At 51.1% G+C, this 20,610-nt stretch overlaps 1 protein-coding gene across 8 annotated transcripts in view; it reads right to left on the bottom strand.

Annotated features, from left to right (window-relative positions):
• Positions 1 to 20,267, bottom strand: part of CAMK2G (calcium/calmodulin dependent protein kinase II gamma) — a 53,184-nt gene extending 32,917 nt beyond the window's left edge. For 5 of the 8 annotated variants that reach the window (XM_024740698.1, XM_024740713.1, XM_024740721.1 and 2 more), the window contains exons 1-3: positions 20,114 to 20,266; positions 9,005 to 9,064; positions 730 to 795 (exon numbers count right to left, since the gene is read on the bottom strand). In XM_024740698.1, coding sequence (XP_024596466.1) covers positions 730 to 795; positions 9,005 to 9,033 — 95 coding nt within the window. In that variant the 5' untranslated portion in view covers positions 9,034 to 9,064; positions 20,114 to 20,266. Of the gene's footprint in view, positions 1 to 729; positions 796 to 9,004; positions 9,065 to 15,285; positions 15,415 to 20,113 lie in introns of those variants that run through there. The other 3 variants (XM_024740731.1, XM_024740693.1, XM_024740683.1) reach the window with 2 other exon arrangements.
• Positions 20,268 to 20,610: the final 343 nt, after the last annotated feature.

Below are 20,610 nucleotides of genomic sequence, written 5' to 3'. Positions count from 1 at the left end.
AGCTGTGCTCCCCCACCCTCCAGAGGCAGCCAGAGCTGCCACATAGGCCTGAGAAGCTGCAGGCAGGATGATCAAAATCAGGTTGTAAGGACATCACCCGAGAGAAAACTCAGGGCGGGGGAGGAGCCGAGGAAGGAAAGGCAGGCCAAACAAGCGCCCCAGAGCTGCGGTGTGGGAGGAATTCTGCTGTGTCACACGGAGGAGCTGCCAGGGTTTCCTGGAGGGCTGGGGGCTGAAGGGTATGGCCGAGGAATGGTCCTCTAGCCTGTGGAGCCTCACATGGGGGCTGGTGATGGTGGTCAAGACACAAGGTGATTCAGGTTGAAATCTCCCAGGAAGGGTTCCCTGGTTGGATTATTAACCCAGACATTTACACTCCTTTGGGACACAAACCATGTTTTCTCCATCTCTGGATCATCCCCAGGATGCCTCATTATGCAGTAGGATTTGTCAAAAGAAAGAAGCAGGGATAGGGAGGGTCCTTGGGCCCTTGTGAGTAGGCGGTGGTGCAAAGAAAAGGTATTTCTGGTGTGACGGCGTAAAGGAGATATGTAAGAGCTTTGCAAAAAACTGATCTGGGAGTGCTGAATTATTAACTCCTAACAATACCCACGGAATGTAGCCTGAGTCCAGCTCTACAGAATCCTTGTCCAGATAAGAGCTCTTCTGATCTCCCCCAAAGATGATTCAAATAGGCAGGACGCCTGGCCCCCAGGGCCCTCATCTCACCTGGCATCAGCTTCACTGTAGTATTCTCTGGCCACAATGTCTTCAAACAGCTCCCCACCGGTAACACTGCAACCAACAGAGAGTGTCAGAGGAGGCAGGTCAGGTGTCCAACCCCAGCATCCAACAGGTAACAGGTCACACTGTACAACAGCTTTAGAGAAGTGTCAGCTCTACATGCATTTTGTCTGAGAGCCCAGAGCACGCCAGTCCTTCAATGACATGGAGCTTCTCCTTGGGACAACATGGGCCCTCCCTTCCCCCTGCACATTTCTGTTTCTGTAACCTATAGATTAGCTAATACTCTGGTAAAGATGAATATACAGGCATCTAAGAGAAAATAATCAACCTACTCAAACAGTCATAGCTTTATTTGAGACCAATCTGAATACGAAGATAAAGCTGCCCAAGAATGACAGACCTACCACTGAAGTTGAAGAATAATGAGACCAAGGACACAGAGACCCAACCCGGAAAATACCAAAGAGGCATTTCTAGGAGGTGAAGAGCCACTTTTAAGAAATTAAACCATAACCAAAGTGGAGGAGAGACCAATGGGAGCCTAGTTTATGACTAATAAAAGGTACCTTCAATTTCCCAGAATTTTTAAGGTCATGCAAAGACCTATGTTCTATTTCTCCACTAAGGACAACACACCAAGAAACAAGAAAAAAGCATCTGCACAAGGTGTGCTGCTGAACAGAAATGCAAGAGCAATGCCATCCCGGGGTTCAGAGCCCGGGGGAGATACTGAGTGAGCAAGGAGACCCTCGGCAACCTGCCCATTACCAGAGGAAGTTCAAAATCAAACCCCTCTCCATGGGCAAAGGAGGGGGACCCTCGGCAGAGGCTGAAGACCCAGTTTAGGCCTTTTTTCCAAGCCTTCCTCTTGAGCCGGCTGGAGGGAAAGGCCCCCACACCCTCAGAAAGCGGCACTTACAGGTCAAACACGAGGTAGTGAAACCCTTCTTCAGAAATACTGTCATGGAGGCGTACTGCAAGAGAGGAGATGGGGACAGAGATTAACAGAGAGAAAACCTGGAAATCCTACTCCTCTCCTCCTTGGCCACCCCAGCCCTGCCCCGTCCTGTCAGCCCCACAGGCTCTCTCCTGAGAATGGGCAGACGCCCAGCAGCCCCGGTCCAAGGCAACATGGCCACAAAGCAGAGACGACCAGACCCCAGGTCCAGCGCTCTGGTTGCCACCTCAGACTGCCTACAATGTAGGCGAGAGACAGAAGCTTTGTGGCTAAGAAGTAAGATAGGACGGAGAAAAGCAAGAACCTTCTTCCCAGAGGGGGCTGGTCCCAGAGAAGGTAGTCCTGGGATATGACATGTGAGGGTGCAACGCAAAGCGAGCAGCACCGAGAGACACAGACTGCAGGGGGACAGAGAATGACAAGATGGGAGAACCTGAGAGCCTGGAGTAGATGGGAGCAGAAGAATTAGAGGGAGGGGAAGAAGTGGGAAAGGCAGAGCCCAGCAGGGAGGCGCGTGTAGGGAGGATGACGGATGGTGAGCACGGGAGGCAACACACAGATTCAGGCGACGACAACAATAACCATTTATTAAGTGCTCACTACGTGCCAGGCCTTGTATTAGGCTCTTTGCGTACATTACTTATGCTACAAGCATTTACTGAGTGACTACTGGGTGTTGGACCCTGTGGTAGATGGCGGGATTTAGGAAGGACACAGTACTGGCCTTCAAGGAGTTTATTATTCCTGATGACCACCCCGAGATAAGTATTACTCCCATTCCACAGATGAGGACACTGGACGCTCAGGGACATACAGTATCTTGCCAAAGGCCAAAGATGTAGTGGGTCCAAATGTGAACCCAGCTCTTTCTGACTCCAAAGACTGGTCCATATCACTGTTTCCTATAAGAAATGTGGAGTAGCCCACATACCCCGGCAACAAAGCAATGGAGCCCGGAGAGAAACCACTCACGAATGTGCCTACAACAGCATCAAAGACGGCTCCGAGAGGCTACTGCATGTAGCTGCAGTGAAGGCTGCAAGAAAAGGCTGATGAGCAGAATCCCTTCCCACTCCCCACCTCCAGAGCTGGTGAGCAAAAGCTCAACCTAATGTCTTCTGAAGTCTCCTCTTCAAGCCTGTGCCCACAAAGCCACCTCGGGGTTAAATGCCAACCCCTGAGCATCATTCTAATGCAAACACAACTTTGTTTTGGCCAACCATCCTAGCTGCTCCTGTCCCTTCCCTCACCTGCACTCTCTTGATGGGGAGCCTATGTTCCAAAGGGCTTCTTCTGTTTGACCTTCACTCCATCCCTCAGCAGTTCCAGGAGCACCTTGCAGAACACTTCAAGAATGGCCTGACACCAAACCAACCAGTGAAGTTCTTGGATACAAAGAAATCACAGTGTCTCTTCCATGTCCGGCCCCAACCAGCTCAAATGACAACTACCGTTTCCAGTGTGAGAGCGTTTCATCAGGGCTGAGGCACTTTCCTACGTACCCTTCCCACCAAAGCAAGATCAGCCGAACGTAAAATATAGGCACTCGGCCATCACTAGAGCCCTGTGGTTTTCCTCACTTGATAAATGAGGACTCGGGCCTGCCAGGGCTAGAACCAGGGCCTGACAATTGTTTATACTTCATATTGCCAACCTTACTAGATCTGATCTGTTTACTCACCCCAAAATTCCCCCAGAACTCAGTATTTCTGCAATTTACCGATGGGATCAAAGGCAGGTGGTACTTCTAAAACCCCTCCTCCTCAAATGATTCTCTCCTATACTCGGGCACATAAGCTCCTACTTCTCTAGGCCTGTGGGGGACATAAGGAAGGAGCCATAGCCAAACCCTGCCTCCCTTCCACCCTAACTGAGCCAGGCACGCTCAAGCGAGCTCCCCCAAAGCCCTGCCACCCTCCCTTCTCACTTGTGGGTCTCTGGCGGGAGTTGGTGTCTCATGCTGAGTCCTGCTGCAGCTGCTGCTCCCTTGCTTCCAAGACGACTTTCCATTTAATTAAAAATTTGCTACTAAAAAGCATTCAAGTGTGTAACACAAATAATCCCCTGGAAATCAGCTGTCCCAGAAGCTAAAGACCAGCTTCATTAGGGAGGTGACCAACAGCAGCAGGATGATGCACTAACAGGGCAGCAGGTACGATGCTAACAGCCACTCCCAGGGGAGTCCTGCCGCCTGGCCCTGCCTCCCCAGGATCCCTGCCCCCAGACCCACCCCCCGAACCCAGCACAGCAGGGCTGAGAACAGGGCAAAAAGGGCAGGCACCCATGCCTCTGCCCAGACAGGGAGTCACTGGAACTTGCCCTTCTCCAGAAAGGTCACACACGGAGCCCAGGTGGGAGGAAGCTGGGAGGGCAATCAGAAGAGCAGAGCAGCAAAGGAAGACTAATCCTCCCAGGCCACCCAACCCAGAGAATGGCTTTGATATGTGTCTCAGAGCATGGCAACCACCAAGACGAGGAGGGACAGGTGTGGAAGGCTCCATCGCTGAGCCAGACGGCTATCTTTTTGTTTCCATTTGTAAAGAAAATTAACACAGGACTGAGAACAAGACAAGAAACGTGAATGCACCACTCTAACTGCCAACCTAGCAGATTCTTGATATTAATGATCCAAATTACAATACCTAACTCTTAGTTGAGCTGTTTCAATGTGCTCGGCATTGTGCCAAGTGCTTTTACACACGTTATTTGACTGAACCCTTGCGTTAGCTCTGTTGGGTAGGTACTTCTATCACCTCCATCTAACAGGACAGGAAACGGTGGCTCCAAAAGAAACTCACCCAAAGTTATAATGAGAGGCAGAGCTGAGACTTGAGGACAAAGCAAACTGACAGCAAGATCCCTGATTTTGTGGAACTGCCTGCCAGGGAGTCACTTTCTCCATCCTCTTAGGCAAAGGAGCTCCAACCTGTCCCCACTAGCCCTGGCCATTCTCATTCACTCAGCAGTGTCCATTCAGCACCTCCCTGAAGCAGGCGTGACTGTACATGCCACGGACACAGCTGTAAACAAGGGAAACCCAGCTCTGCCACCGCGCAGCCTCTGGGGGATCGGGGAAGACGGGCTTTAAAGAAGCACTTACACAAATGCATAACCAAGCGGTACTGTGCTGAGGGCTGTCAGGGAGAAGTAAAGGATGCTATGGATGCATGGGGAAAAAAACAATCCAACACCCAGGCCATTCCACAGTCATGAGAGGGTACGAAGGCCAAGGAGGACCAGACCAACTCTAGACAGGAAGATCTGGAAAAGGAGTATGAAGCAGTTACTGCATTACAGTGATAAACCTAATTATTGTTCTTTACAAACTGTGGAAGGAAGAACAGGCCAAAAAAAACCCTCGATGTCTCATACCTTCAAGTACTGACAAAGCCACAACCCAAATTTTGTGGCTGTTTCCAATTCTTTAAAAGCCACCAACAGTATGCCACATTTTAACTAACAAACTTTGGTCAAAAAAGCACTGACAAAATATCACTGTTCATGTCCATGGAAATAACACAGTGGGAAGGAGGTCCTGTCATCCCATGGGCTGGTGAGGGATGAACGCTGTCCTCCAGAAGCGGGTGGGCAGGGATTTGGGAGCTGCTCAGTTATGATCCAATGTTTCCTTCTCTTTCTTTACAACCGCTTTTGCTACACTTACTATTAGCTGTATGGACCCTGGGCCCAAGGTAAAACGCAGCCAGGCTTGAATAACTTGCGAACTGATTTGGGTCTGGGAGTCTAGGAGGGGTCACTTCTGGGAGCTGGAATCTCCATTTTCATCATTTCCATTTATTTCCTAGGCCTCCTTTGCTTGCTGAACCTTTTCAAAACAACTCCACGTAGAGGCACAGGTGACAAAACAGAGGCACAGGTGGGTGAAACCATGTGCCGAGGTCACAGCTAACCAGCAAATCCCAGATTCAAACCTAGAGGACTTGACTCTAAAGCCACAGACCTTTGCTTCTCCACGTGCAGTCCATGGATCAGCAGCGTGAGCATCAGCAGGAGATGTAAGGAAGCTCAGGTCCACCCCAGACCTACTGAATCAGAATGTGAATTTTAACACAATCCCTAAGTGATTCACGAGCACATGAAAGTTTGAGAAGTGCTGCTCTAAACCACAATGCTAGACTGTGATGAAACTGCTGGGGCAGCTCAGCACGAAGGAAGACAGAGTCTATTCATTAGAGGAATTTAGAGCAGAGAGCAAGCAGAGCACAGGTAGAAGACACTTCACTCAGACTTTAGATGATTAGCACTACTGCCGTTTCCTCCTCTCAACTCCACGCCTCCGGCCACTCTCCCAGGGCTGTTTCAGGTCCTGCAGGATGCCTGAGAACCAACAGGCTTCAAAAAAAAAATAGACTTTACCTTTTAGAGCGATTTTGGGCTCATAGCAAAACTGAGAGTAAAGTACAGAGAGCTCCCACCTACCCCCTGTCCCCACACACGCACAGTGTCCCCCAACATCAACATCCCCACCGGAGCAGTGCATTTGCTACAGCTGATAAGCCTACACTGGCACATCATTATCGCCCAGAGTCCATGGTTTACATTAGGGTTCACTCTTCCAACAGGCTTTCAACTCCTGGGGCAGAATATCTATCAGGGAAAAAAACTGGGGGTGCCTGGCTCCTTGTACCAAATACCCTTCTGAATTCAAGTGCCTAAGGGTCTGACAATAACCAGAGGTGGACCATATGCTCTCTGCTCTCAGCTTCCTCAGTTCTGCACCACTCTTGGGCTGGTCCACTTGTATCCCTGAGGGACGGAGTTAGAGGCTAGAGCCAAAAGGGCCACAGCTCTGAAGGATGGAGCAGCGCAGAGAGGAGATGAATACTGAAGTAAGGGGACCAAACTGCCTCCTCTTCTGCCACAAGCCAGGTCAGGCTCCATGGCAACCCCGCCTCCTGGACCTGCAGCTCCCCCACATCTCCAGGAGTCCTGGTTCCCACTGGACGCCAGATAGCCTGGCTAGCCCGCTCTGCCAGGACACGGTCCTGACTCACCCTTCCCTCCCCCTGCTCTTGACCCCAAAATAGGGCCTCAGACCAACACGCCCAGGATCTGGGAGCAGTCGTGAAACGGAAGCACAGTTCTAGGAGATCAGACGCTGACAAAGAGAGTGTGCCTTGCCTGGCCTTCCCTGGGTCCTGCTCCCTCCCGAACAGAGCAGATGGCTGGGGTACATGGTCACTCCATCTGCCTTAATTCTGAGCTGGGGTCAGGTGGTTAAAAAGAAAAAAAAGCCGGGTAGGGGGGCGGCTACCAAACCAAGTAAAGTCTAAAAGGTCAAAAAGTATATATCTAATTTAAAAGAAAACATAAAAAGAAGGCTCAGGCATTATTCAGCTAGAATCCCAGTTTCGTACTTGCCGATTGATTCTCGACTGTCTTCATCCTACCCTAACCCTGCTGTGGTCAACCACGCCCGTGTCGCAGGTAACGCAGACATGGTTCTGCCTCCTGCCTCATCTACCCCACCCCTTGTTCTCCTCCCTCCAGGAGGACAATTCATCATTGCTCTACAAGTTGGTCACCTGGGACATAAGGAAAGGAAGTTGCCGTCCGCAGACCCTGAGACCCGGGACTGGAACACCAAAATGCTTCTGTGCTCATGGATGGCTTTAGTCACCCACGTTCTTTTTTCCTCCTACTCTGGAACTGCTAGGTCAGAGGTCTCAAGCTCACAAAGCCTAGAGGGACCAGGTAGGCAGTACAAACGTGAGATAACAGCAAAAACAGTGGCCAGCGGGCTGAAGGGGCAGCCACTGCCCAGCCCCAGCTGATTCCAGCCACATAATGGATGTGGGCTCAGCAGAGCCAAACCTTCTGATTTGAAAGATTGGGAAACAGAATTTTTTTCAAAGTGTGAAATCTCGTTTTAAAATACTGGCAAACAATAAAAATATTTTTAAACCACTGAGCCGGCCAAACAAAACACGCCTGAGTTTGTGCCTGCTGTTTTAGCTGCTCCTCTCATCATTTCTCTTCTACCTAAGGCAACACTTTTGTCCCCACTGTCCTGTTTGCAGGTGAGGGTCTAACTTCAGAGAGCTCCGGTAGTTCCAAACCCAGGACTTGTGGGCTGAGAAGTGCTGGCTCCTTGGAAGACTGCACCAGGCAGAGCTGAGCACCAGCTATGCCAATCTGCTTCGGGTGTAATCCAAGCTGCTGATTGCCATCTATAAAGCCCTGCATGGTTACAGTTCTGGTTACCTCACAGCTCCTCTCCCCTTGGGCTGGAGTACAACCTCACTCTCCTACGTTAAGAGCTCCCGGTGAGCATTCCAGCCCGAGATCTGGGAAGCCGGAGGCTGAGTAGCTCTGGAGGAAGCATCGAGCTTCGGCAAGTCGCCTTACAGCCCCAGCTGCCAACCCAGTGGAGTGGGAGGCCTCCAGGGCACTGTGGGAGCCCCGATATTGAGGCCGTGCCCGAGGAGCGCGGAAAACGTGTTGTCCTTTGTGATGATCACAGCTTTCAGGGAAAACCTAGGAGATGCTCCCTGCTCTGCCTCAAGTCAAGCCCGGGGCTTATGCCCAGACACTGCAGCCAGCCCAGTTTCTGTTCCCTCTGCAAGAAGCACCAAATTGGGGCCAGCGTTTTTGGCAAAGACTACTTCAGCTGAACAATGTAAAACGGAGCCGGAGTGGGTTGTGGCAGGCAAACCTCCTCGGCTTTACAACAACCAACAATGTGCTCCTCTCCCCCATGTCAGGGTGGGAGCAGGGAGAAATCCTCTTATTTTTCTCCTTCACCATCCAAGTGGCTCCTGCCATCCCATCTCCAGAGAAGCCAGGCGGGTGGGCAGCTTGCTTTCCCGGCTCCGGGGAATACAAACGGGAGCACCATGGAAACCCCCAGAGTGTGCACGACACCGCAACAGAACAAAACTTTTTCAAGTCCAGAAACAAAATCCGGACCCTTTTATGACGGCCATGGAAGGCCCCTGGTGAGGGATGCTGGCAGGCTACTAGCCCAGAGCCTCACAGGCCGAGGACCTGGACCTCAGCCCAAAGACGGAAGGAGAGGGGAAGAAAGCGAGTCTGAAACATATTCTGATACCTCAGTCCCAGCCCTGAGATGGCACCACAGGGATGGAGACACTTAGGTCTCTGAACTAGAACACCCCAGAATTCTGAGCAATACATGGCTGCTATCCTGCTTGGGCAAAAAAAGACACCAGGCAAAGGCCCAGGGACAGAAGTGGTTCCCTACACAAAAACAGTGGATTTCTGTTCTCTCCAACTTCCACAAAATGCCCAAGAAATGCTCTATATAAGGGCACTTACCAATGTTTGGATGCTTCAAAAGTCGGCATATCCGGGCCTCACGTTCTAGTTTCTGGTGATCTAAGAGCAGAAGAGAGAAAACAAAAGCCATCAAACACCCATTCTATTTGTGGCCACCTGGCTATTCATATGCTTTCAATTCTTAGGCACCAACTATGCCCTTTTTACAATCTGCTGAATTAATACATCAGGTCACGGCAATTCTGGAGACAGGTATTAATGACAACCTTTTCCTGATGAAGTGCCTTAGGAAAGCTTCCCAAGTTAGCGAGTGGCAGAGCCAGGATATGAAGCCAGGTCTTTAACTAAAACTGTAGTGCTCTTTCCACCACAGCAGGGATTTCACTGGGCCAGTGTGTCCAGAATCCCTTCCTTGTTGGAAATACTAATAATGGCTAAGTTTTATTGAACACCTACTACAAGACCAGATATTGTGCTAGGAGTGCTGCATATATTCTCTAATACAGTCTTCATGGCAACCCTGAAACATAATGATGCTGACAATGAAGATGGTGATCATTTGAAAATAATACTACTACTAGCTAACACTTATTGAGAGCTTACTTCTACACCAGGCAGGTACATATTTTAATTTCGTCTCATAACAATGCTATGAGGTTGGTAGTATTATGATGCCTGTTTTGCAGAAATCCTGCTTCTCCCCAGGATCCTCTTGGCTGTCCACTGCTGGGAGCTCTGACCTCTTGGCACTCAGGCTCTGGGGTTACTCTGCTTTGGTGAAATGACCAGAATCCAAGAGCCCACAAATCTAAGCAAGCTGTGTTTGGTCAGTTCCTTCCCCAGGAAGGCAGAGCTCCAGGAAGTAGAAAGAGAGGCTGCTACTACTCAAAGCAAGGTGGCCTAGAAGCCCTGCCCACCCTACCCCCCATCTCTACTTGCTGGAATCCCGCCAAAGTCACCTGCTTCACAGAGTCTTCCCTGTTCCTCATGGTAGTCTGTGACTTCTCTCCCCATGACCCACCCCCATCTCCCACAGCACCTCTTATAATTCTCACATCACACATTAAATCACACATTAAATCTTTCGGTCACAAGCTTTTCAAAGGGTGGGATCTCTCTGCGTGATGCTTCCTAGAGTTCCTTCCATATCAGAGGCTTAATAACGGTTTGTCAATAACATTGACAGTAGTAGTAAAAACTATTATTTACGAAGCATTTACTATATGCCAGGCAGAGGCACGGATTATCTTATTTCACCCTCACAGAAACCCCGTGAAGTGGAGGATCTGATTAGTTCCACTACATTGTAAAGGAGGAAACTGAGGCTTAAAAGGTTCAAGTAACCTGGCCAAGGTCCCACAGACAGGCAGTGGATACAGGTGGTCCGAGCCTAGAGCCCTCTTTCTCATTGCTATGATGTGATGACAAGATAAAGAAAAGTGAGAGTATTAAGTAAAGACTCCAGGCTTTGGGGGGCATAGTCCAGTTCACCTCAACTTCCCCAGGTCCAGGCAGGTACCTTCCCATCCATAGCTGCCAAGCAATTCCCACCTCCCTTGGTAGGGGCTTCTGCCCATCCACCTCTACCTAAATAGCAAAGAGCCTCTGTAAAGCCTCCCATGACCCTCACAACCATCTTACCAGGCAGGTGCATTGATTATCCCATTTCACAGATGATAAAACAGGCCCAGAGAAGTTAAATAACTTGCCTGAGATCCTACAGCAGGAAAGGGATAGAACTGTGATTTCAAGCCCAGGCCTGCCTGAGATAATGTACGGATTAGAGATGAGAAGGAATTCATATTTACTGTTTCACCAACCACCCTCAGCTTTGTCCTAAACTTTCCCTCTAGGGACAGCTCTGCTTTGTGGAAGAAGGACGTGGGGACAGGCAGAGATTAGTTCCTGCTGCCCAGCTAATCCATCCCAGCTGTCCAAAGATCTGGGTCAGGCCTTCCTTCCCATCCTCGAGTTCAGTATGACCACTGACCAGCATGCAGCTAGGAGAACTCCAGGTAACCCCACATTGCCTGGGATCCCTCAGGGCCAGGGACCTTCAGAAGGTAGGCAGTTGAGGAAGCAACACTAGCCCTGCCTAGTCCCCCTGCCCCCCCTGCAGGGGGCCTTGCTTCTTCCAGATCTTCCAGATCTGGCCAGAGGATGTCAGGGCAACCCCACCTTCCTTCCCATCCCTGGACGTGGGATGGCAGTACCAAGCTAGTCACCCTAAAGCTGAAGACCTACCAGCCCTCTCTCTGACCACTCACCTCACACCCTCCAACCCACAACTCTCGGGCTTGGCTGCCCGGGCAAGTGCGGGAGAACAGTATCTTGCAATGTGGAGGTGGCAGCTGAGGAGAAGGCCCAGAAGATTAATGTTTATCTCCTCCCTTAAGACTCTTACTGGCTAATAGTTACAGTTCCACAACAGCAACAGCACTAAAAATACGGGTGCTCTGGGTAAGAAGTGACTCAGAGTAAGAAGAGAAGAGACACAGAGTCACACTTCCAGCTCCTTGAAGGAGCTGCCCAGGGTCCAGAGGGTCCTAGATAGTCACTTAGTTCGACCCTAACTCCAAGGAGCTGAGCCCCATGTTCTGCCCAAGGCCTGTGTCTCCTCTGAACCTCGAGTCCTTGCTCTGATCCTTAGTCATGGAGTCTGGCCATGAACACATCAGCTTTGGAGTCAGAGAGCCCCAGACTGAGTCTCAGGGCCGCCATGTTGGGTGAGTTATTAAACCCATCTGAGACTCATTCATTCACTCAGAAAATATTTACTGAGGCCTACTATGTGACAGGCACTGCTCCAGATGCTGGGGATATGACAGTGAACAAAAGAGATAACAATCCCCACCCTCATCGAGCTGATATCCTAGAGGAGCTGAGGGGGAGGGACAGACAGTAACAACTGGATGGTACGTTAGATGTCGTGGTAAGTGCGATGGAGAAAAATAAAGCAGGGAAGCGGGAGAGTGGACACTTAAAATAGGTGGTCAGGGAACACCTCAGCAAGGAGGTGACGTTTGATTAGAACCCGAAGGAGGTGAGGTGAGAGAGTGAGCCAGGCACACAGCTTGGGAAAAAGTTTCCTCACTTCTAAAATGGAGGCAGCGATATTCGTGGATTAAATGATGTATTTGGGTAAACGCTCAGCACAGTGCCTGGCACACAGGGAGAGCCTCCTTTCCAAGGGCCCAGTGATAAGACAGACGAGACCTCCCAGGCTGGGCTTCTGCCCATGGCCATCACCAGAGACACGAGAGTCAGGCCCACTCTCCCTCAGCCTGGGCAGTCATGGGGTCCACAGCACAGCAACTGAGCCCTCCGACCTGGCTCCATCACAGCCTCCTGTTTGGGGGTGGCCCACTTGTGTCTAGAGCCTACAGGGAAAGGTTAACAACAGGGGCTCATCAGACAGAGGACAGCCCAGGAAACGCTGCTGCCCATGGGATCCCTGGTCTTCCTCGGCCTCAGCCTTGCTGGCTGTGGCACCCTGCCATCCCGAAGCTCTGCTCAATGAGCCGTGTGGTTTCTGCTTACCACGCTCTCCCTGACTCCTTACTCCTCGCACAGCCAGCCAGCACCCCACCTCTCCAGCTGTTGTCTCTTGTCCCTTTCCCCCCTCACTTCCGGTCCTGTTGTCCCCTCCAGGGCTGCTCCATGTCTGGGAAAAAGCAAAGGGCTCCACCCCAGCAGCAGTGGTGTTTGAGGAACAAGTAAGGTTTGCAGAGCATCTTTTCCAGATGCAAGGTCTGTCCTGTAAACTCGCATCCCCAGCCCCAAAAGGGCTAAGGCCACTGAACTGGCCTGGTCCACAGTGGTAGGTCCAGTCCTGGCTTGGCATCCCAAGGTGATTAAACATCAGCCGGTGCTCTTGTCACAAAGGCAGCCTTCTCCCTTGAGACGCCCCCTCCTTCCAGTGACCACTGAGTTTGCCGTTCCTAGGGAACAGCCCAGACCTTCCAAGGCTGACCCTCTTCCCACCCACCTTTCAACTGGGCTCATCCCCACCCCCTCACACGGCCCAGCCCCCCCTTCCTGTTTGACAACGGCCACTTCCCGCTTTTGCACAGGGCCACTTCCTGCCTGCCTGTGAGCTACTGCCATGGAGAGACCCACCCCTGCCGGCCTTCAGCCCAGCTCCAACCATAGCCCTCTGCAAGGATTTCCCCTCAAGAGCAGAGGTGGCAACAGGCGCAGAAAGCAGAAGCGGCCGTTATCAAGATCCCGCTTCAGGCTTTCCTAACAGCCCACCCAGGGCAGAGCCAGGCCCTGGGACACAAGGATCCCTGGAGGCCTCACGTCTCCCGCTTTCTGCCCAAGTGCTTCAAGACTTGGTTCAGGTCACCACAAAGGCCGAATACCCTTGACAAGAAGGGCAGCAAGGAGTGACCAGATGCAGAAAAGAGGAAGCAGACAGTGAGGAGACGGTGCGTGGCAAAGGGAGGACAGAGCCCTAGAAACACCTCTCCCTTAGGACCCCAGGGGAGATGCCCACTCCAAATTCACTTTCCTTCCCCAACAGGATCGAGGCCCAGGGAGGGTCGTCCAGATTCTCCACAGCCCTGCAGAGACACGCTGGCTGATTTAGTGACATTTCTCTAAAACCATGAATGCCAGCACCAGCTTCAACTAAGATCCTACTGCCACCTAAACATACAACCCACTGTAAGTGGGAAAGGACACAGAGCCCTGCTCTGGCTATGGGGACTCTCCCCAAGTTCCAACCTCAATGACACCCTTGACTTTTCAAAGGGTATTTCAAAGGTCTGTGCCTGTGGCCCCAACATGGGTTAAGAAAAGCTTCCCAGAGCCTATCGAGTTCAGATGCTCGATGTGGGTCTCTCCTCTTGTTGCTCTTCCAAGTGCCCCCCTCCAGGCCCCCCGTAGATATCGCTCTGAGGAGTATAAACAAGGGCAGCATAGGGATTTGGTGTCATAATCCACATTCCCCAGCTGCTTATAAACAGCCCCTGGCCTTGTGCACTGACTGGTGGGAATCCCAAGCCACAGTCTCACTGACCTTACCCTGACATTGTGATGCCACATCCCTTCCTCTGTGAATCTCACTCTAAAGGTGCAAAGTCCCCAGTTAAGAGCAAAGTCCGTGTATCATGTAAGAGCAGGGGCCATAGCTTCTAATTCCTTCACACCCATACACCCGGGAACTAGCTGAGGGCTGTGAATACAGTGAGACGGAGCCTGAAATGTGCCCATGTGAACCCCCGGGGCTCTGTCCTTTAACCTGGTGTCCGCCCCTTCTCTTCAGTCCTAACTCGAGCAGTTTTAACTGGGTGACACAAAGACCTGAGCCCTACTTTGGTCTCTGAATCTTAAGACAAGAGAAGCTTTAACTAAGGAGGAAAAGGAGGGAGGCACCAAGAAGTGCCCCATAGTGAAAGTCTCCCAAACCAGCTTGGACAGGGAAAATCCCCATGGGGTCACTAGCAAGCCCCAAGAAGGCAAAGCTCTGCCTCTGGACACTCTCAAGGGCCAGAACAGGGTCAGCTGCCGAGTTCTCCATGCCCCTGGCAGGGCTCTGGGTGCCTGCAGCCTTTGCCCACTGTTTTGGTGACATTTCCTTCATGGTAACCAGCCCCAAGTAAAACATCCCAGGAAGCAGCCCCTAAAAATAGCTCCTCCCAGGGCAGCAGCAAGCAGGGGGAGGGGAAAGAGAGGGAGGAGAAAAGAGGGGAGCAGATGGGAAGCTGCTGCTGCTGATAGAGCCCAGGAAGTATAGGTGGTGTTGGGGGGAAGTGGCTGGAAATATCCCCATCATAGAGCGGTCTCTACCCACAGAGGTGGTTACAGATGACAGCAAGACCTAGCCAGCCGAAAGGAGGGATTTGCTCCACTGGGCTTAGAGCTCTGGGCCTAGATGGAGAGGTATGGGGGTGATATATCAGGATTTATCACTGGAACAAAATATCCAGAATATGTGTTTTAAAGGGAAGAGTCAAAGGGTAAGTGAAGTCCATACTGCTTAAGGATGCTGGGATCTGAGCACTGGCAAAATCACTGGCATGCCTACATCTCAAAACAAACCAATCTTTTGTGTCTTGGTTTCCCCACTGGCTGTGGGACAGATCTGGCTGGCCAGGGGCAGAAGACAAAGGGCCTCTGCCGAGAGGCACTCAGAAGGTGCAAAGTGCCCATTTCTTCCTGTCACCACCCTTTTGGCACCCATGGGATCAGGCCCATGTCAGCCCGCCAAGGCTATCCAGAGAGCAGCAAGCACAGAGATGGGGCAGAAGCCTGTCACACCCACTCCTCCCCTTCCCTGTCTCCAGCCTCAGCAGAGAATGGGGTCAGCCACTCACCTCTAGGGTTTCAGCACAGCCTCAAAGCTTGGAGCACAGCTCCTAACAAGGGACCAGAGCAAGCAGCAGGAAGAAGCAAGCAGCAGGGCTTCCCCTACTGCCACCTTGGATGGGGCCACCTTCCAACCTCCATCTCCACCCTATGATGCCAGCACCCCAAGTCACTCTGGGAAGGGGTGGGAGGGCAGGGAGGCAGGCCAGTGTTGTGCGAGCTAAGTCACACAGCTCAAAGCATGACTGTGTGATGAAACTGGCCCTTAGCACAAAGAAGGGGCCTCCAGGCTGCTTCCTCATCTACCCAGGGAGAAGGGTCAGAGGAGCTCCTTCACTTATATACAAGTTGCCCATTTCTCTGTCAACAGAAATTGGTTTGTTTTATCCTCAGGAGGAAAGCACGGTTTTGGATCTAATATCTAATCTTCTTAAATGCTTCCTAAAGTCCCAGAGTCCCAGCGTTCCCATGCTGCATAGATTTCTCTTTCTTCTGCCCCTCCCTCATTGCTGTATCACCCTCTTCTCTCTTCATCCTTAACAGGAAAGTCTCACTTGGAGATACCACAGGGGACACAAATGTCATGGGGGCTACTCAGGCCAACACTAAGGGGGTGGAGACTTTTAGCTGGCACCACCCAAGGGGATCCTATTTCACTCCTCAGGGCCAGCTGGACCCAGAAAGGGACAGTCTTTGCCCTTCTGGTGGCCAACATGCGACAACTCCAGCCACTCAGCTTGCCACAGCCTTGGACACGAACTGACACCCCAAATTGGGGGCTCAGAAGCAGGCCTCTAATCACAGAACAGCCCATGTACACAGATGGCCACATACCGGCCAAGACACCACCTGAAGAAGGCTGGACTAAGGTGTGTCTGGTAAATCTCAGAGATCATGGCAACAGCAACTGTCACAGCTGTCGCTGATTTTAGACAGCATTTCTTAAAAGTGTGGCTAAGGGTCTACCTGCATGAAATTCACTAAGGCACTTGTTAAAAATGTAGATTCTGAGGCTACACCCTAGACCTCCTGAAGCAGAATCTCTGTGGATAGAGCCCAGGAATGTGCATTTTTAACCAGTCTTCAAGGTGATCCTCTTGAACACTAAAATTGAAAATTGCTGCTTAGAGGAAGTCCCAGCATTGCCCTATAAGGCTGTTTATGACACGGAAGGAAGATGATAAGCTGCACTGTCTTCCTATATCTCCCACCTGCTTTATTCTCCAAGCACAGGTCTTTAACCTCATCTGTCCTCCCCTACAGCTGTGTCAGGCCTACAGCCTGGCTCCATGGATGAGAAAGGGGGAACCCAAGCCAGCACCAGGGTACAAGGGATCCAGCAACTTGGCTATGAGTTTCCTGAGCGCCAAAGCCAAAAGGCAACCAGGCTGGTTACACAGTCCATTCACTCAACAAGTATAGGAGGCTCAATATGTATCAGGCACTTTGCTGTATCAATATGTATCCGGCCCCGCCCACACCAAAGTGAAAGAAACAGATATGGTTCCTACCGTTACCCTCCCAGGTCCTGGGGAAGGGGAAAGCTTTTGCTTGCATTTAGCTTCAACAGAAATTTCTTCACATGGGGTATACAGATTAAATAAAGAAATAAGCAAAGCAAGTGCTGTAACAGATTTCATAATATTGTTACCAACAGCACCTCTTAGTAAGGCTAAGTATCCCATCATAGTGAAAGCAATTGGAATTCAGATAAATGGTCCAAATAGAGAAGTTTCTTATGACGTGAACTGCTCCAAAGATAAATCCTGAACTATGTAGAGAAAAGAAAGGACCATTTGCCCTTCAACTGTAGCAATATGGGAAATGCTTTGGATATAAGCAAGAGAGTGGGATATAAAATGTTATGCTCCATGAGGTGAAAATCTATATGCATATGAATAAAGATAAGAAGAGAATATGAAGATTTAAAAATAAAAAAAGACATAAGGGCTCAGGCTTCTGGGGGAGGGGGTGCTCTTAAATCTTAAAATAACGACTTATCATTGCCATCACCTGGCCCACTAGCTCTGCATCCAAGCCTATTTTAAATGCCTCCTGCAGCCTAGCTGAGAGCTAAGCTTGGAACCACCGGCTCCCTTAAGAGCCCCAACTCTACACCTACTGCTGTTCCAAAGCAAATGGAGTGACGTTATGTGACTTCAAGTGACTCTACGTAGACAGGCCCGCAGACAACAACAGCGCTCAAGGCTCAGCCACGTGAACTCATGCCCATGGGATCCCTGGTCTTGTCGCACAGCCACCACAGTGGGCCCCCGAGGCCACCATGACAAGAAACAACAGAGCAAAAGAAGGATTCCCATCCAGAGCTGACCCCCCAGAAGACCAGGTGATCTCTCCCCATGCCTCCTGGGCCACCTTACCATGGATGCCAAGGAGGACCAGCCCGATATGCTCTTTTTCACTCGGCAGCACAGAGGATCACAAACAAGAAAGATAACAGGCAGAGAGACTCAGCAAACACAGCAAGCTCCTTCAGACCCTCATGGATGACCCTGGTGGGCCCACCACATTCCCAGACACAGAAATCCAACACCTGTGGAGCCCCAGACAGACAGACAGCGACGAGTGAAACCCAGCCCCAGCCGCTGCACCTTTATAAAATATACAGCGTAAATTGAGAGGCTTCAGGGAAGCCACGGCCTTCACTCCCTAACCCCATGGGCACCAGCCTAGTGGGCACTGGCCCAACCCTCCCCAGGAGCTCACACCCCCCACGTCCACACCTACAGCACAGCCCCTGGATGGCTCCCTCCATCTCCAAGACAACATCCTCCCACTCTCAACCTCCAAACAGTACGGGCACTTACATGTTCCTGAACTCTCTTGTTGGCATCTGTGCCTATCAACCAGGACCAGACCTCTGTCCCAGAGTTAACCTGGCACACAGGCCACGCAGCAGAGCCCCAGTTTTGGCATAACCATCTCGAGAGAGGGGGAGTTGCTGCCTAAAGCATATGATCTTACACAAGAATCTTCTTGGGGAGAAAAAAAATCAAGGAGAAATGAAACCTCATCCCATTTGGGCAGGGAAAGAAAGATATCAGCTGGGAAAGATGGGACACGGTTGAAAAAAGGTGAGGACTGGAAAGGGACATGATCACATCGGTTAGGGAAGTTCAGGTGGGTAGGGAAGGAGTAGAAAATGATGGCCCAAGGCAGGCAGCTCCACAAAGTCGCCACACCAGCTATCCTCATCCCAGAGTTCAGCTCCCAGCTGTCTCTCTCTCTCCCTCCCTCATCCCTGGGTCAGAGGACAGTAGTGCGATGAGGAAAGCAAAGCACTGCATCATTAACTGCAGACACCAGACACCAGCCCCATTTCTGATGCACCAGGGCTATGCTGTGTGGGCACGGGGAGGTATCCATTCTCAAACCGTCATCCCTGCCTGCGCCCTGCATCCTTGGCCAGAGGATGTCTGCCAAAGAGTCCAGCCCACCACACTGTCCCGCCTCCCCATGGAAGGAGGGCATCTGACTGCCCACATATCTCTATGGCAACCATCGCCTCCGACTCAAGGTACCCAGAGAGAAAGAAAACAAACAAATAAGTCAACTTAATAGCCAATGTAGAGGAACAGCAAGAGACAGGGGCTGGGAGGGAGACAGCAAGACAATCCCTGCTTGTGAGGATGGAGAGAGGCCCTCCCAGCCAGGAGGCAGACACAGCCCTGCTAAACAGGTCCCAGAATAATTGACATGATAGAAGCCCACTGTCATTTTATAGCTTCTCCAATGCTTAGGGACATCTATTACATCTCTTACCCCAGAGACGCCCAGGTCATTACTGGCCATGGCCCACATCTTCTCCAGGGCATCTGTCCTGGCTCCTAATATATTTATCGCATCCTATTGCCTAGTCTTAATTCCTTTCTATGAGTCTCATAACCTTTGTCTTGGTGCTACACCCTGCAGCTCTCGATGACCTGACCCATCCACATACCTCCATAGTCACCACACCTGTTCACAGAGCACTTCACACATTGTTGGGTCTATATACCTATCAGATGAGGTGAGTTTGGCAAGCACCCAATACAAGGTGCAGGGAGTGTAGGTTCAAGGTGTGAGAGACAGGGCCTGACCCTCCTGGCCTCAGGTACTTGGAAGGATCTCACAAGTTAGGCCCTCAGGCCTGGGCCTTCACAATTCTCAGATCCTGAGGCCAAGCTGCTTCCACTCCAACCAGGCCATTGAGATTTCCAGACCATGAGGCATCCGCCTCCACCCAGGACAGACTGCATCTGCTGTTGCTGCACCACCAACTTTGTAATTTGATCAAAAAAGCAATCAAGTTCATCTGGCAGGATTTGTTCCTGAGAAGCCCTCGACAGTAGCAGCCTCCCCTGATGTTTACAGATTCCCTTCCCTTGGGAGTCTGTTCTGCCGCCTGCTGGGCAGGGGGAGGCTGGATTTGTCAGAGCTGTTCACTTACTGCATTTTCATCTTAAGTCCCCACTGGGGCACAGGGATTCGGACAGCCCTGGAGTGGTTACCACTGCCCCAAACACAGACTCCAAATGACCCAAATGAAGAGCTAGCCACCCACCACTCCCCATATCCTCCACCTCCATAAAAACCAAACTCCTTTGAGCCTTCACAGACTACTCCTCCCAGTAGCAACCTACAACTCTTACATCTTCATTCTTTCCTACCTGTTCCCCATACAATTCCTTGCCTGGTTTCAAAGTCCACCCACCCTGAAATTCCAACGCTTCTCCAAGTGCTAAAACGCACAATCCCCAACTCCTGGAGCATCTTCAGAAGAATCCATAGCCCTTGGAGGCACCCTTGGGAGAGACCAAGATGGGGAATACTCACCCCGGGCAGATAATTTCTTGGTATTGATGATTTTTGCTGCATACTCCTGCGTGGAGGTTTTCTTCACACACCTGCGGACCACAGAGAAAGCACCCCTGGAGGGAGAAGGGGGGAAGAACTGGGAAACGGAGCAAACACACTTCAGGTCTGAGGACAGTGATGCTCCCAGCACTAGACCTTTAGTCAAAATCACACACACACACCAGCGTAGTACCCATCACCACCCAACATGGGGCAGAAGGATGTGGCCTCTGCAGGACACTCAACAGATGTGGGTGGAGGACCACCCTACTCCCACACCCACATCTAGTTCTGGGCGAAGCAACAGCCCTAACCTCAGGCTGTGCGTCAAGCTGGTGGCAGATGCTTAAAACACACACCTGCTGCATCTCACAGGCAGCCCTGCAGTCCCGGCCTAGAGGAGAAGGCAAGAGACCCTGCCCTCTTCTCAGCAGGAATAGTTGGGGGTAGGAGGAGAGATTAGAAAGAGGGTATAA

The sequence above is a fragment of the Neophocaena asiaeorientalis genome, unplaced genomic scaffold (genome assembly GCF_003031525.2).
Source record: "Neophocaena asiaeorientalis asiaeorientalis breed wild unplaced genomic scaffold, Neophocaena_asiaeorientalis_V1.1 scaffold484, whole genome shotgun sequence".
Taxonomy (NCBI): Eukaryota; Metazoa; Chordata; class Mammalia; order Artiodactyla; family Phocoenidae; genus Neophocaena; species Neophocaena asiaeorientalis.
Note: the sequence above shows the minus strand (reverse complement) of the source record. Positions and strands in the feature narration are given on the sequence as shown.